The 18,800-nt window shown below is 37.0% G+C and overlaps 1 protein-coding gene across 3 annotated transcripts in view; it reads left to right on the forward strand.

Moving 5' to 3' along the window:
- The window catches only part of WDR64 (WD repeat domain 64), a 169,839-nt gene that overhangs the window by 10,264 nt on the left and 140,775 nt on the right, over positions 1 to 18,800 (forward strand). For all 3 annotated transcript variants that reach the window (XM_072647585.1, XM_072647587.1, XM_072647586.1), the window contains exon 3: positions 12,875 to 12,977. In XM_072647585.1, the coding sequence (XP_072503686.1) occupies positions 12,875 to 12,977 (103 nt within the window). The remainder of the gene's footprint in view (positions 1 to 12,874; positions 12,978 to 18,800) is intronic.

The following is an 18,800-nucleotide window of genomic DNA, read 5'->3' on the forward strand; positions in this document are numbered from 1 at the left end:
AGGAAAGAAGGGATCTTATTTTAATAACACATTTATATAACATCTTACAATTTATGAACGTCTTTTCTCACTGTTATCCTCATTTTACATATGAGGACACTGAAGCTCGGAGATTATATGATTTGTCCTCAGTTCCATCATCATGTAGCTAGTTAAGTGTCAGGATTTATTATCAAACCTAGAGCTTCTGGCTTTAAAAAATATATATTTTAAACTTAAATGCAAAATAAGAAGAAAAAGCATTGCCATGTGCACAGCAGAATGTAAGAGGATTCAAAACATGCAACAATAAATTTCCATTTCAAGAAAGTCTATATAATAAATACTACACATTATGTTCAGAGCTGTCCATCTTTGCTTCCTTGTAAGTTTTCTTTTGTTCTCTGCTGGGCACTTTCTATTTTGTTCTTTTTTCCCCTTTCCTACACACATTTACACACACACATAAACATATACACATACATGTATTAGATATCTACAACTATACTCATATGTAGACATATACATTCATATCCATCTATGAAAACTGTGCTCTGTTGTCCTCTGCTATTGCCCCCTGTTTCTCTGAGGGTGGATAACATCTTTAGAAGTCCAAGTCTTTCCATATTTTTATAATTCCACCAACTCATCATTCCCTACACCACAACAATATTTCAATTTTATATTGTCTAGTTATTTTAAACAGTCTAAAACGATATTAATATGGCTGACACATAGTATAGTTTCCCTCTTTGATTAAATCTGTTTTAGCTTTAACTTTGGCTGAGATCATGATTCCTACCCTGCTTTTTTTCCCTTAATAAATTTCTACTCCTGATCTTTATTTTATGTTGTGTGTATCTCTTATTTCCTATCCCTCCTGACTCCTCTTCTTAACTTCTACCCACTACCTTGACCTCTTATTACTTAACCTACCCCCCCCACCAAGGATCCCCTCCTTATCCTCTCCTTTCCCCACTCTTTTTCTTTACCTTCTTGTTTCTGACTGAATTTTGAAGACTTTTATAGCCATATATATATATATCTTTATTCCCTCTTTATCCTATTCCTGTTAATCTAGACACCCTTCTGTACCTCCCTTTATCCTATTCCCTCAACCTCTTATCTCTTTATAAATTTAGAATACTTTTATTCCCTTTTAACTGTATATATTTTCTCTTTAACCCAGACCTGACGTGAGTAGGTTCCCTCAAAAAATCCCTCCTTTATCCTCTCTCCCATCCCTATCCCCTCAGCATTTTATTTCTTTCTGAATTTAGAAGACTTTTATACCCTTCTACATGTATGTATGTATATATGTATATATTTATAAACACACATATTTATAAACACACATATGTATGTATGTATTTATTGTTCCCTCTTTAACCCATTCCCAGTAAGAGTAAGTTTCCAGAACTATCAGCCCTCCTCCCCTATCTAATTCCTCAGTGTCAGTTCTTCCTAGAGCTTCTGACATCAAGCCCAGTGTGCTTTCCCCTCTACTCTAGCTGATTTGGTTTGCATTAGGGTCCATCTGGTCCATTATGTGACCAGAAAGCAAACCAAAAAAGTCCTATGAAATTGGTTATACCTTAATGGGATTAAGTCGTTATAGTTAGTTGTCCACATTGTGGCAGTTTGTAGCCTCTTAGCTTCCAAAACTCTCCGATCTGTTTTTAGCTTAAGGGCCTTACAGTTTTGTACAAGTATATTGGCATGAACAAATTTCAAAGGTACATTCATAAGAGTTTTTAAAACTCACAGGGGCCATGGCTTAGCTTTCACATGGAAATTATTTTCTGATTTTGATATAAAAAATGAGAATGTAAGTGTACTTACTGTGTGCATGGAAAGGAGAGGATGCTAGTAGGAGAGAGGGGTTATGGGAATACCAGTTACAACACTATCTTTGATTCAAAGATGATTTGTTATGACTAATGGATGAATATTTCTGCTTTGTAAAAAAAAAAATGGATGATGCATTTCGTTCTCACTTAAGGAGTTTTTTTTTAAATCGTTTCATGCTTTAAGAAAATGTTAGCTGTGACAACCAAAGTACGTCAGCCTTAGATTTACTGTAAACTGTCCAAGATGTTTTCTCGGGTACAGATTTTCCATAGACTTAGTAATACCGAATCTTTCCTACCTTACTAATGTGTTCTCCCAAGATCCTGAGCTCTTAGTGATGAACACATGGATGCTATGTTCATGAGCTAGTTTCAGGGGCTAGCAGTATCAGTATGAGAAGACACTCAAGTTGTTCTAAGATTCTCTGGAAGAGATTTGATGAGAGGCCTGAACAAATTTAATTGCGATTATTACTGCTTCTCTTGATATAAGGGCAGCAGCTTAAATGAACCTTTTGGTTTCCCCACGTGACCCTGGTGAATATATAGCCCCAACTGTATTCACAAGACATATCAACAACAGGATGAAAAATCAATTGAAAATAACTGTTTTACAGTAAACTGAGATGGTGCAAAATTTAGAGTTAGAATGGGACCTTAGGGATCATCTAGCCCAGAAGTGCTGAACCCAGAGTTCACAGGCCACCTCCTCCTCCAAAATAAGCATAAATTTGGATGGAGAAAAAATTACATCTTTATTTTCACTACCTTCTAACTAAAATTTAGCATTTCCTTCAATTACATTTTTAACCATTGTTCTGAGAAGGGGTCTTATAGCTTTACCACTCTATCAATGGGGTCAACAAAAAAGATTAAGCACTCCAGATCTATCTCCAAACCTGAGGCTTAAAAAAAACTTTTCCAGTGTCACAAAGATTCTTAACAATAAAAACAATAATATTTGTAGCCCTTACATTCAACCAGAATCTCAGGTTAGGGGAAGATTGGGATAGGAGAGAAGGGATAAAATGAAAGGAGAGAGTAACTCTTTCTGGGTCTTTTCCTCAAGGAGCAATCTGTCTTATTTTTTTGGAAATTTTGAGTAGGAGGCTTTCCATTATTAGCTGGGGTTTATTTGCCCTGGTTACTTAAGTCATTTTTTTTTCTTTAAATACTATTTTTCTCAATTACATGTAAAAACTATTTTAAACTTTCATTTTTGAAAATTTTGTCTTCTAAATTCTCTCCCTTCCTCTTCTACCCTTCATTGAAAAGGCAAGCAGTTTTATATAGGTTACACCTATTCAAAACCTATTTCCATATTAGTCATGTTGTGAAAAATACACAGACAAAAAAATACACACAAAAAATAAAGTAAAAATAGTATGCTTCGATCTGCATTCAGACTTTGTCAGTTCTTTTTCTGAAGGTAGATGGTATTTTTCATCATAAATCCTTTGGGATTTTCTTGGATCTTTGTGTGGCTGAGAATAGTTAATCATTCACTGCTTATCATCATACAATATTCCTGTTAGTGTGTACAATGTTTTCTTAGTTCTGCCCACTTCACTTTGCATCAGTTCATGTGAAGTTTTTCCAAGTTTTTTCTGAAAGCATCTTGTGTTTCATTTCTTATACTTCAATAGCATCCCATCACAATCATACCACAACTTGTTCAGTCATTCTCCAATTGATGGGCATCCCTTCTGTTTCCAATTCTTGCCACCACAAAAAAGAGTAGTCTAAATATTTTTGTACATATAGACCCTTTTCCCTTTTTTAAAAAACTTTTCTTTGGGATATAGACCTAGTAGTGCTATTGCAAGGTCAAAGGGTATGTGCAATTTTATAGCCCTTTGTGTATAATTCCAAATTGCTCTCCAGAATGGTTAAATGAGTTCACAATTTCACTAACAGTGCATTAATGTCCCAATTTTCCTATGTCTTCTCCAACATTTGTCATTTTCTTTTTCTGTCATATTGGTCAACCTGATAGGTATAAGAAGGTGTGAGAGGGTACCACAGAATTTGTTTTAATTTGTATTTCTCTAATCAACAGTGATTTAGAGCATTTTTTTCATATGACTATAGACAGCTTTGATTTCTTCTTCTGAAAACTGCTTGTTCATATCCTTTGACTGTTATTTGGGGAAATGACTCATTCTATAAATTTGATTCAGTTCTCTATATATTTGAAAAATGAGGTCTATATCAGTGAAACTTACTGTAAATTTTCTCCCAAATTTTCTGTTTTCCTTGTAATCTTGGCTGCATTGGTTTTGCTTGTGGTAAGTGCTTTACAGTTATTATCTCATTTGATTCTCACAACAATCCTGGGAAGTAGGCATTATTATTATTGTCATTTGCAAACAAGGAAACTGAGGCAAATAGGTTACTTTCCAGGATGTGAGTAAGTAACTTGCCCAGGATCACAAGCTAGTAAGTGTCTAAGGCTGAATTTGAATTCAGGTCTTCCTGATTCCAGGCCCACTGTTCTATAGACTGTGTTACTGTGTTACTGATTGATTAATCAACAAATAATTTTCACAGTGACAATTAAGTACCTTGTGATAGGCATTGAGGGATACATAGACAAAAATGAAACAGCTCCTTCCCTCAAGAAGCTTACATTCTAAGAGTGTAGGAGGACAACACAAGGACCAGACCCATGATTTCATTAGTCCAAGAAATACCCAGATGAAGAAACTCCATCTACCAATGTAGAACTGTATTTCTTCTGCACCACATAATCTTACCAAGTTGCCCAGAGGACTGAGAGGTGAAGTTAGTTGCCAGGGTCACATAGCTAGTACATATCAGGTATGATTTGAACCTGGTTTCAAGGCAGACTTTCCATCCACTACACCATATTGTCTCTCACATGTAAGTATATACTTAATACCCAAAATAAATACGAGACAATTTGTTTTGGAGGATGCACATTGGCAGCTAGATGACAGTGAAGAACTAAGTGATTTTTCCACTGTGCCATAGCTAATGTTGTCAGACACCTTCTAAGATGAAAATAGCATCAAGGTCAGCTACCGCACTAGTGGTAAATTATTTAGCTTGAAGTGGAGGGAGAGTGGGTGCATGATCTTTTGTTTGCCAATTGATTGTGCTTTCAATGCAGCCTCTGAGGCTGAGGTATGCAAAAAAATATGGAATGATTCTCTGTTGATTGTGCTAATTTTGGCCTAGCAATTAACGCCAAAAAAATGAAGGTTTTCCACCAGTCAGTACCACACCATCCATCATATGCGGTTATAGCAAATGGAGAAATTTTGAATTCTGTGGATAAGTTCACTTACCTTGGTAGTATACCTTCCAGGTATGTACACGTAGGTGATGAGGTTGATACACATATTGTCAGAGCTAGTTCACTGTTTGTGAGGTTCTAAAAGAAAGTGTGGAAGAGAAGAGGTATTAGGCCTGCCTACCAAACTGAAGGTCTACAGAGCCTTTGTGATGACCCCACACATGCCTGGGAAACCTAGACGGCATATCATAGACCTGGCCATGCCAGGAACCCAAATTCCTTCCATTTGAATTGTCTTAGGAAGATTTTGAAGATCACCTGGCAAAATAAGGACCAGACACTGAGGTCCTTTCTTGAGCTGAACTGCCAAGTATTCAAATTCTAATTTAGAGAGCACAGCTCCAATGGGCTAGCCACATTGTTTGAATGCTAAACATACATTTGTCTTAAAGATTATTTTATGGAGCACTCGTGCAAGGCAAGTGCTCACATGGAGGTCAGAAGAAGTAATACAATGACACTCTCAAGATCTCTCTAAAGAACCTTTGGACTGATTGTGAGACATAGGAGACACTGGCACAGGACTGTCCCACATGGCGTGCCTGCATCAAAGAAGGCACTGTGCTATATGAGCAAAGTAGAATTGTAGTAGCTCAAAAGACATGTGAGATGTGTGAATTTAGAGCCATTTCATTTCCACTCCAAATACCCATATGGACTATTTGTGCCTGACCAGTGATAGAGCCTTCCAAGTTTGTATTGGTCTAATCAGCCACAGTGCCTGTTATCAACCACACTGTACCTTGACCCCAATATAGAGAGTCATTTGGATCCTCATCTGAGAATGAAGGAAAACAACCACCAGATTGTTGTGAGATAGATCAACAACCACCGCTGAGGTGAGATTTGAACTCAAGGATTCTTGACTTTGTCTCTATCCTTTCTCAAGGAGGTCCATATCTGGCCCATCATTTTTTTCTCTACCTCAGTTCTTGCCCATATACTCACAGATTTATTAAGTATATTGATGGCCCTCTCAAATATTTTGGCTTCCTTTGAAGTGCCTTCCTTCCCCTTGCTTGCTAGATCTCTCTCCAGCCAGGGTTTAGTCTGCCCTCTGGGAAAGTTTGAGAAGCCTGGCAGTATATTAAACTGACTTTTTGGGGGGAGGCAAAGACTTCCAAGACATTATCTATTTATCTCATTCTCTGCTGTCCCCTTTTCCTTTTGCCTTCAAACTTTCCTCATATTAGGATGTTTCCCAACGAATCCTGTCTTCTCATTATGTAGCCAAAGTATTTAAGCTTCAGTATTTGATCTTCCAGTCAATAGCTGAATTTTTTTCTTTAAGTATTCTTCTCCAGTGCCACAATTTAAAAGGGTCAATACTGCGGTGCTAAGGTTTTATTATAATTGACTCTCACAGCCATATATTGCTACTGGAAAAACCACAGCTTTGACTCTACAGACCTTTGTCAGCAAGGTGATGTCTCTGCTTTTTAGTATGCTGTCCGGATTTGCCATAGCTTTCCTTCCAAGGAGCAAGTATCTTTTTATTTCATGACTTCAGTCTCCATCTGCAGTGATCTTTGAGCTCAAAAATATCATATTTGACACTCTTTCCATTTCTTTTCCCTCCATTTGCCAGGAGGTGATGGGATGACTTGCCAAGATCTTAGTTGTTTTTTTTTTTTTTATTTTAAGCTTCAAAACAGCTTTTATACTCTCCTCTTTCACCTCATTAGGAGGTTTCTTAATTCATCTTCACTTTCTACCATCAGAATGGTATCACTGCATATCTCAGATTGTTAATATTTCTCCCAACTCTAATTCTGGTTTCTGTTTCATCTACCCTGGCATTTTACCTTATGTACTCTGCATATAAGTTAAATAAATAAGATGACAATATACAGCCTTATTGAATTCTTTTTCCTATCTTAAATCAATCAGTTGTTCCATGTTTAGTTCTAACTGTTGTTTCTTGGCCTACATACAGGTTCTTCAGGAGACAAGCAAGGTGATCTGGTATTCTGATCTCTTTGAAGACTTGCCATAATCAAAGGCTTTAGTGTAGTCAATGAAACAGAAATAGATTTTTTTTTTCTGGAACTCCCTTGCTTTCTCCATAATCCAGCAAAAGTTGGCAATTTGGTCTCTAGTTCCTCTGCCTCTTTGAAAACCAGCCTGTTCTGGTAATTCACATCCTGCTGAAGCCTAGCTTGCAAAATCTTCAAAATAATTTTGCTAAAGTGTGAAATGAGCATGACTTTTCACTAATTTGAACATTCTTTAGCAATGTCGTTCTTTAGGATTGTGATGTAAACTGATCTTTTTCAATTCATTGCCCACTATAGCTTTCTGAATTTTCTGACATATTGAGGGCAGCTCTTTAACAGCATAGTCTTTTAGGATTTTAAATAGCTCATCTGGAAAAGACCTCATTGCTATGCTTTAATTAGGGTTCTGATCATTACAGTATTATAGTAGAAAGATCAGTTGATCTTGAGTCAGAAAGTCTGGAGCTGGATGTCGCTTGATCTCTCTAGGGCTCAGTTTCCTCTTTTGTGAAATGAATGGATTGGGGAGAATTACTTCAGTTTTTCTAGCTCTAATTACTATGGTTGCTGTTACTAAGTTGTAGATTCATAGGTAATTACTCCCCCTCTTTCCCCACATCTGTTCCCTTTTACTTTCTCGGGTTGCTGCTATTGTCTCCAGTGGGGAGAAATATAATTAGAAATCTGCATGGGTTTGCTGGATGATTGTACACTACTCTAGGAGTTTTTAATATAGTTGCTATCAAAATGTAGGAAATTATTTCAAACTGCATATCTTTTACAATTTTTTTTTCTGGGAAACTGGCTTTCATTAGCACAAATATAAATAAAGCATTTTTTATCCCTATTGAAGTCTGAAAATACAAGTGGCAGTAGAAACATTCTAATGACCAAAATCTGAGTTAAACTGGTTGTCCAATTTTACAGTTATTGTTACAGTTTTATATGGTTTGCGACAGGTGTTTGTATTGTTGTATTCATAAAATGAGGTAGAGTGAGGGTGGAGGCTGGAGAGAGCCATTGATCAAAATGTACTTGGCTCACAATGAGTGCTTAATTAATGCTTGTTGATGTGGCCCGACCATATCTGTCATAAATACTTCTTAACAGCAAAAATACCAATTAAAGATTTCAGGCTGGCTGACTTCCAGGTCATGTGACCAACAAATGGAAGACCAGAAAATTTCTCTAGTCCCTACTAACTCTCAAAAATTCCCCCAAACTTGGGAAGAAAAGCAGTACACCAGAAGAAAAGCAATCATAGATGCCTCTGTAGACCAACACAATAAGAAGCTGAACAAGATAGCCTTATACACTAACAGAAGAAAATACTAGATCAGGGGTGGCTACCACCTGCGACCTCAGGGCCACATGTGGCCCTCCAGGTCTTCAAGTGTAGCCCTTTGACTGAATCCAAACTTCACAGAATAAATTTGGATTCTTCCATCAAAAGGCCATATTTAAGGACCTAGAGGACCACATATGGTTCCTCACCCCTGCACCAAACCCTAATTCACTCACTGACCCTCTATACCAGCCCCAAAACTCTGGCAGAGTATACAAATAGCTATTTTCTTGCCAAATTCCACAGTCTCTGTTGGCATATCTTGTCCCTTCCCTGAGCCCATCATTATATGGCAACAAGTAGCAGACTTTAACTGTGCCTACCCACTTGTGGAGGGGGAAATTATAGTAAAATTGTTCTGTCTGAAGGAAGGGCAGTACCATCTGCCTGGGAGCAATAGTACTCAGCTAGATGGAGCTAGGTCATATTTTCATGTGGCTACACTAAGCCAAAAGGAAAGGTGACTAGCATCCAAAAGAGACCAGTTCTGCCCCCTTAAAAGCTTCTTGGAGCAGGGATTGGGATTAATAAAAAGTGAATTCCCCGACATGCAGAGACTAAGGTGGCTTTAGGGTCCTCATGAGCTGTAGGAGAACATAAAGAAAAAAGGGAACCACCTAAGATCTCAGGAGGAACAAAACCTAAAGAATAAACAAATAAGGTATCTGGGAAGATATTAAATAAAAGAAAAAGAAAAGTTAGACTTAATGAACACTTGCTGAATGCCAACTACATTTGACTACATTGTGCCAACTGCTGGTAGAGAGCAGAGGGGCATACATGAAATAAGATATGATCTGTGGCCTCAAGCAGTTTTGTAGGGAATCTTTATCATAGTGAGTGATGAGCTTTATCGAACCATTTTTGTTTTAAAGAAGGAGCAGTAAAATTTTGTTAACAATTTATAAATAACAGATATTAAAAGAACTCTATAAAATGAATGATAAAAAAACATTTCAGGGTCAAAAGTAAAAGTTACTAATATGAATAAAAACAGCCTGTCCTTGCAAAGCACTTATCCTCTGAGCTATGGAAGTACCTTCAACATGGTATTTGTTTAATGTTTGCTGAATTGAATGAAATGTATTATACATTTTAGTAAGCACTTAGCACTCAATTGCTCATCTTCTTTTTAGACTGTTACTAACAAAAATGAAAAATAATTATTGAGTGATATTGCCATATTTTTTTATCCTTATATAGAAGGATTTCTTAACCTTTTCTGTGTCATGGACCCATATGGTAATCTAGTGAAATTTAGGTACTCTTCTTAGAATTTTTTAAAATGCATTTTTAAAAGTATGCAAGATTACACAAATCATATAAATAACTGAATATCCCCCCAAAATTGAATAAGCCATAAATCAACTCCCAAAGAAAATAACTCTTATACTACATGGATTTACAAATGAATTCTGTCATTCAAAGAACAATTATTTCCAATATTACATAAACTCTTTGCAAAAATAGGAAAATATGGTTCCCTTCCAAACCCTTGATACTTAAATCACAGAGACAAAGCAGAAAAAGAAACTGTAGTCCAATATTTCCAATGCAAAAACATCAAATAAAATATCAGCAAATATTCTGTAACAACATATTAAAAAGATTATATCCTATAACCAGTTATATCCTATGCCAAGTTGGTTCTATCTAAGGAAAATATAAATGTATAGACCCAAGCTACTGGGGGTAACACCTAGCAAAACTAGAAAAAAAGCTTGGAAAAAGTTAAGTTCTCACCAAAATCTCACACTGCATATATTAAGAAAAAAATCTATGTAAATGTATAACTTAGACATAAAGGGTAACACTATAAACAAATTAAAGGAGTAAGGAAGAAATGGCCTTTCAGGTTTATGGATGGGAAGAATTCACGACCCATCAAGGCACAGAATTATCATAGAAAACATAATGAACAATTCTGATCACATAAAATTAGAAATTATAAAACCAATGCATTTCAAATTAGAAAGGAAAGGGATAACTTAGAAAAAAATCTTTTCAGCCAGTTTCTCTAATAAAAACTTTATTTCCAAAATATAGGAAGAACAGATTCAAAATTTATGAGAACAAGAACTATTCCCCAGAGGGAAATAGCAAAGAATATTAAAAGGTGGTTTTCAAAGAAAGCAATTCAAGGATTTGTAAATATATTAAAAACTCCCTCAAATCACTCTTAAAGAAATGTAAATTAAAACAACCTCACACCCCATCAGATTGTTAAATGCCGAAACAAACAAACAAAATACAAAACTCAAAAAATGACAGTGAGAGTGACAGAGGGTCTACAGAAAAAAAAAAGACACATTAATGCACTGTCAGTGGAGATATGAATTTGTCCTGTCTCTCAGGAAAGTGATTTGTCCCCCAAAACTATGTCTCCAAAGTTACTAAACTTTTTAGTGCCTGTTCTTTGGCTGGGAAATACTATTACTAGACCTATATCCAAAAGAGATGAAAGAAAGCTGAGGCTCAGATTCAATCCAGACTGTCCAGCTGAGATTCTATCTGGTTGTCTTGCCAATACAAGCATCACAAATGGTTAGTCTCCTTAAGAGTCAACCCAATATGGCGAACCTTTAATACACTTTGTTTTACTTTGGTTGGAAAAAAAAACCCCAAAACCCCCGAAAAATAGAAAGCTGAAAAGGATCTTTTTATAATATTAAAGAACTGGAATCCAAAGAGGTATGCATCTGTTGGAAATAATTAACAAATTTTGATATGTTCATGAAATATTATTGAACCATAAAAAAATGATGAAATAACTTCAGCCAAACCTGGTAAGATCTGCATGAATTAATTCAAAATGAAGTAAACAGAACCAAAACAAATTTCTGCAATAGCATCATGAAGAAAAAAGATTTCATGAGAAATCTGATAAGTGAAAATGATCAACCGATTCTTGAGGTCTATAACAAAGTATGATATTATTCACCTCTTGACAAAGAGGGGATGGACTCAAGATCCCAAATAAATACATATTTTTGGACACTCACTGCTAATGTAGGAATTTGCTTTGACTATGCATATTTGTTTCAAAAGTCTTATTTTTCTTTTTTTCATTTTTTCAAATGGGGGGATGATTTGAACAGCAATGAAGAATGAGAATAGGATAGAAAAAAACGAGTATATTAAATAAACAGGATTATTGAAGAATCTTTCTCAAAATATAAAAAACATAGCAAGAAGAAGCTAGAAAGAAGCTTAGACAAAGAAGAGTTGTAAAACTACAGGTTGAATTTATGTAATTAAGAAAAGCAAGCATCATAAAGACCTATAGTTTCATGAACAGTCTTTTTCCTCTGTTCTATTATGGATGGAAAATTCTCATTTTATTTGGTGTTAAGTTCAGAAAATGAATAAAATTTCCAAGATAATAAAAAATGTGAATCACATCCCTTTGGATGGTCCCCTGAAAGATAACCTTTTGCTTCACATTGTTTATGCTGAGGGAGATGTGACTCCTCAATGGCTGAGAGGATGCTGAGAATGACCATGTGTACCTGCATGGGGCATTTAGTTCAGCTGGATAGTGATACACGTGATGAGATGGTGAGAAGAGAGAGGGAGACAGACTGGACTGGATCCCTCAAAACCATGGACATGTATGGGAAGCAGATCCATTAAGTATTTTGCCTTCCAAGGACTTACAGCTCTAGAGACTACTGAGAGAATACCTATCCTGGGTAGGATTGTTCTCTCTATCGTAGTTGAACTGATAATTTTTCTTGCTCCCTTGTGGAGCTCATTTATTTTTGTATATTCTTTTGTATACACCAAACTGAAAAACTTTTCAGATCTGTGTTTGCTGTTTTGCTTGGATAATGAGATTTATTCTCTTTAAAAAATATTAATAGTGATTGGCCAAAATATAATTTTCCATTCTCCAGTATGCTTTGTGTCATACAGGTTCAGAATTGCATAGTTAATTTCCCTTATCCTTGATCACCACTACAATTAAAGATATTTTGTTTTCTACAAGGCTGCCATTAACCATATAATTGACCAGATCATTTATGGTCATGATTTTGGAGGTGAGGGAAACTGGCTAAGAGAAACATTGGATCTTCTCAGCAAGTGACTGCAGTACTTGATTGGTCTGTCAATCAGGTCGAGATTGATTGGTGGGTCTGTTCATCTTTATAGAAGGAAAAACAATGAATAGATGGAATAAAAGCAAAATATAATGAAGCCTGTTAGGTACACAGACTATAATAATAACCTATTGTTTTCAAGCTAAATATTCTGTTGTTGATAAGATGCTTTCCTTTCTTGTGAACTAGGGTTTAAATTCCATGATTATCATCATAAATAATACTGAGAAAATGGTGCATATTTAAGTAATGTGTAAATTTACAAACATGGCTTTTAATTTCAGATATTTGGATACTTCCTATCAGAAGAAGATGCACTTGCTTCTCAGCTTGATGAAGAAAATTTGATTTTCCTTGTTTCCAGAAAACAAAGAGTTGGACTTGCAGGTAGATTTTTAACATTCCTAGAACTAAATATGGATTTTAATGTTCAAAATGAATGTTATTACATATTTTTTCTATAGACTCATTTAATTAATTGCATTTAATTGTTTTGAATATTGGAAGAAAGGGGATAGGCTCATGTATAGAATCAATTTCAATTGTCAAAGAGATAGACATAATGTAATTGCTCTATAAAGAACACTTGCAGGAGAATCATTGAATCACATAATTAGGAGATCTTAGCAGTCACCAGGTCCAACCTACTCTGCCTGAAGCTTTAATATTCCCTATGAGAACTGAAGACCTCCCTCCAAACTCACAACTTCATGAGGAAGTCACTTAACCCATGTTTGCCTTAGTTTTGCCATCTGTAAAATGGTGATAACAATAGCACCTACTGCCCAGGATTGTAGGCAGGATCAAATGAGATAACAGTTGAAAAATGCTTAGCACAGAGCCAGGAACAAAGCAAGCACCACGTACACATTAACTACTGTGTTGCCAAGGCAATGTTCACAGCGCTGACGGCGACTGTGAATATGCCAGCATAGGTCTGAATCACAAAATATAGCAGATTCTCCATATAGAAGGCAGAAGAAAAGCATTTATTCAGTCACCATAAAGCCAAAACCCAAGACCAGAAAACCAAATCCATCATAGCAACCAAGAAGTCAATACACATTATCACTGCAGGGGACACCACCATTCCCAAGCCTTCCCCTGCTGCTGGGGTCTTCCCACAAACAAACACTCACAATTCTAGCTGTTTACTTGCCTGTGTCCTCTCTCTCCCTCTGCTCTAACTGCTCTCACTTCCTCCCAGCTTTGCTCCATCCTTCTTATTCCACCATTCATCAAGCTCCTCCCACCACATATGACTTAGGCTTCCATGTGATTTAAGCAGGTTACACAAGCCTATTAATGGATAGGAAAGATCTTTAAATTAAGCAAAAATACATTAAAAATAAAACTATTATGATAATTATGATCTGCTTCTCTATAATTTTTACCTAATTGGTCCTCATTCTGCCCAATGAGGGAGATTTGAGAAGGGCATAATATTCAAGTTTTCCTAAAGAATACTGTTAGATCGTTAATAATCACAAACTAAGACTAGTAATATAGTAACATCTCACTACTTTGGACTCCAGTGGTGAATCAAGTGATGCTTTTTTACACAATATTTTATAATTGAACTTTTAAAATTGTATAATTCAGGTTGACAAGGAAGCCACCATTAGTCTGAATTGATGAGGTTTCTGAATGGATCTAATCTTGAAGGAAATTCTAGATCAAAGGAACATACCTAATGCCAAACCCTCATTATACAGTTAAGAAAATCAAGTCTCAGAAAGGCTGATTGACATGCCCAGTATGACACATCTACTTTGAGAGAGGTAGCCTCAGAACATCTCCCTTATTCCAATGTTTCTATACTACAATATATTTACCCTCTGGGAACATTCACTCCATATTCATGGGTAAGAATGATGTCACATGTTGTTGTTCAGTCATTTCAGTCACGTCTGATTCTTCCTGACCCCATTTGGGGTTTTCTTAGAAAAGATACTGGAGTGGTTTGACATTTCCTTCTTCAGCTCATTTTCCAGATGAGGAAACTGAGGTAAACAGGATTAAGTGACTGGTCCAGGGTCACAGAGTTAATAAGTGTCTGAGGACAGATTTGAACTTTGGAAAATGAGTCTTCCTGACTTCAGGCCTGGTACACTATCCACTGTGACACCTAGCTGCCCCATCATGTTACATATTACTAACTCAGAGAAGTTAGTCACCCCACTAGCATTTATTATGCTCCTACTATGTCCAGGCACTGTTTCATGTACACCTGAGCTTTTTTCCATTTGAGCATATTTGTTCTAACACACACATTTGCTCTATGAGCATGGCAGAATTGAAACAACTCAAAGGAAATGCAGGATGTACAAATTTAAACACCCCAGATGTTCGTATGGGCTATTTGTGCCCAATCTGCAGTAGAGCGTTCTGATTTCACTTTGGTCTAATCAACCGCAGTCAGGCACATTGAAATTTGACTTTATCATAGGTATATCATTTTGGTCCTCTTCAAAAGGACAACCACCACCATTTGTTCTGATAATATTACCAGCCAGGACAGAGCATGCCAAGGATGGGAACACCTGTTTTCTTTTTTTAATAGCTTTTTTACTTAAAGATATGGGAAACTTGAGTAACTAACTCATTTCCCAGAGTGATTATCAATAGTAGCTGTTGCTGTTTCCCTCCCAGCCTGAAGTCAAGACTTCAGTTTATTCATCTGTAAAATGAAGATAATAATAGCACCTACTTCTCAGATTTGTGTGAGGATCAAATGAAATAATCATGATGAAGCACTTAGCACAGTGACTGGCACACAGTACGTGCTATATAAATGTTAGCTATCATTATTATTGTTGTTAAACTGAAGAGTTTGAAGAAGATGATCTCTTAAGTTCCTGCTGAAAGAAAATATGATACAATGGATAAAATACTTGACTAGGACTCAGGAAAACCTGTAAATTCTCCCTTTGACATTTACTAGCCATTAGACCATAGCCAGCCTAAGCAATGTTATCTCTCTAGTCTCAGTTTACTTATCATAATAATTACAATTATTATTACTCATATGACCTATGTCACAGGTTGTCATGTTTGCAGACAAGATGTTGGACGTGCAAAGCATTATATGAATTTAAACTATTAATATTTTATTATAGTTTTAATATCCATGATAACCATGATCTGTTATTTCTAAATCATCATTCTATACTCAGAGTTATGCAGAATGGATCTCAAAGACAAGAAGACCTAGGTTCAAGTCTTATCTCTCACAGATATTCACTGTATGCCCCTGGTCAAGTCACTTAAAATTTCGGTGCCTCTGGCACCTATCTAAGTCTTTAAACCATGAGCAGTCTGCATTAGTAGAGGCAGGTTCCTCACAGGGTGTTCCTTACCCCAGTGAAATTACAAATCTAGTCCAAAAATCTTCTCAAAAAAGGGAGCTGGGCTAAAATGATTCTTATTGTGCTTGGTTGTATTTATATGCAAATATACAGAGTATAAGTAACAAAGTGAGCTAGAGATTTTAACATGGGGATACCTCATAAGTATTATTGAGACCTGGTTGAATGAGACCAGTGACTGGAATATCATAACAAAAGGGCATACCTTATTCAAATGGAACAAGTTATGTAGGGAAGGAGGCAGGTTAACACTGTGCAAAAGGAGTGATAAACTTTTGAGGGAAAGCACAAATCCTTGTTGAGAGTATGGCATGATGGAAATCATTTGGGTGAAGATCACAGAAGAAAGAAATAGATATAATATTAAGGTGGGAGTAAACTACTACCAGGACATTGGGAGTTGGCACTTTAGCAGGGCATAGTTTTGATTGGACCTCAAGTAGGCAAACATCTGTAGGGGATCTTCTACTAATCAAAGCAGAACAATTAAATTCTTCCTAATATTTTCATTATTAACAATACAGAAGAAGTGATAAGGTAAGCTTCTGTTCTAGATTTGATCTTTACCAATAAAGTGTGGAATTGTTTGTTAAGACAGTTATCCAGCATTAATTAAGTGCCTACTGGTGGTTGCTTGTCCATTCATGAAGAGGACCAAAATGCTGTCACCATGATAAAGTAAAGTTTCAATGTGTCCAACTGTGGCTGATCAGACCAATATGAGCTCAGAATGCTCTACCACAGGTTGGGCACAGATAGTCTGTGTGAACATTTGGGGTGGTTACTCCAAATCTGCACATCCTACATTTACTTTGTGCTGTTTCAATTCTGCTTTGCTCAAAGAGCACAGCACCCTTTCTGATGTGGGCACGCCATGCTGAGCAGTCCAGTGCCAGTGCCTCCCATGTCGCACAATCACAATCTTGAGAAAGACCTTGAGAGTGTCTTTGTATCACTTCTTCTGACCATCATGTGATCGCCTGCCCCATGTGAGTTCTCCATACAATAGTCTTTTTGGAAGCATACATTTTGCATTCGAACAATGTGGCCAGCCCGTTGGAGTTGCACTCTCTGAAGCATAGTTTGAATGTTTGTCAGTTCAGCTCGCGGAAGGACTTCAGTGTCTGGTACCTTATCCTGTCAGATGATCCTCAGAATATTCCTAAGTTCAAATGGAAGCAATTCAGTTTCCTGGAATGGTGCTGGTAGACTGTCCATGTTTCACAGGCATACAACAATGAGGTCAGCATAACAGCTCTGTAGACCTTCAGTTTGGTAGTCAATCAAATATCTCTTCTCTCCCAAACTTTTCTTTGGAGCCTCCCAAACACTGAGCTAGCTCTGGCAATGCATGCATCAACCTCACTGTCAATGTGTACCTCCCTGGAAAGTACACTACCAGGGGAAGTGAACTTATTCACAGCATTCAAAACTTCTCCATTTGTTGTAACCGATGGGTCCACATATTGATGGTGTGGTGGTGGCTAATGGAGCACCTGTGTTTTCTTGGTGTTAATTATCGGGCCAAAATTAGTACAGACAGCAGAGAATTGATCCATGCTTTGTTGCATCTCAGTCTCAGAGGCTGCATTGAGTGCACAATCATCTGCAAATAGAAAATCATGCACCAGCACTCCCTCCACTTTGGTCTTACCTTGTAACCTTTTCAAATTGAAGAACTTACCATCAGTATGGTAGTTGACCTTGATGCCATGTTCATCCTCACTGAAAGCATTTGACAACATGGCTGAAAACATCATAGTAAATAGCATGGGAGTAAGCACACAGCCCTGTTTCACTCTGTTGGTGGGAAGGCACAAGAGTATTGTCCACTATCCAGAGCACAGGCAAATATGCCATCATGAAATTGATGTACAATACTGAGGAACTTCTCTGTGCAACCAAATTTTGACATAATTTTCCATAAGCCCTCATGACTAACAGTGTCAAAGGCCTTGGTCAGATCTACAAATGTTGTGTACAGACTTCTGTTCTGCTCTTGGCACTTCCCCTGGAGTTGTCGGATAGCAAACACCTACTGTTCCTCGGCCCTTTCTGAAGCCACACTGGCTCTCAAGTATATGCCCATTTCCCAGGTGAAGGATCAGCCTTTTAAGGAGGACTCTAGCAAGAATTTTGCCATCAATGACTAAGAGAGAGATCCCCCTGTGATTGTCGCAGGACAATCTACTCCCTTTACCTTTATAGAGATGAACAATGGAGGAATCTTTGAACTCCTGGGGGATAACCTCCTCTTGCCATATAACTTGGAAAATTCAGTCAATTTTTGTATGAGCAATGGTCCCAGGTGCTTTGCCACATGAAAGGAGTCTGATGGCCCTCAAAACCTCTTCTTCAGTTAGAAGTTCAGCTAAGGAGGGATCAACTTCAACCTGAGGCAAATGGTCAATGGCTTCAGCATTGATTGATGATAGTCTGTTGAGAACACTATGGAAATGTTTAGCCCATCTCTCTAGGATCATGTCCTTATCACTAATCAATGTGGTTCCATCAGCACTGAGTAGTTGTGATGCACCATAGGTTTTTGGTCCAGAAATAGCTTTCAGGGAATCATAAATGCGCTTTGGGTTGTTACTATCAGCATAAAAATGCATTTCATCTGCCTTCTTACTCAGCCAGGAATCCTGCATCTTTCTAAGCTTTGTTTGTACTTTGCTTTTGATGGAATTAAATACTGCCTTCTTAGAGGTGGATGAACTGTCTTGCTGGTAAATCCTGTGGAGTTCTCATTTTTCATTTAGCAGCTTCTGAATTTCCCCATCATTTTCATCAAACCAGTCTTGGTGTTTGTGAGTGTTCTAATCCAGATGAGCAAATGCAG

The sequence above is a fragment of the Notamacropus eugenii genome, chromosome 2 (genome assembly GCF_028372415.1).
Source record: "Notamacropus eugenii isolate mMacEug1 chromosome 2, mMacEug1.pri_v2, whole genome shotgun sequence".
Taxonomy (NCBI): domain Eukaryota; kingdom Metazoa; phylum Chordata; class Mammalia; order Diprotodontia; family Macropodidae; genus Notamacropus; species Notamacropus eugenii.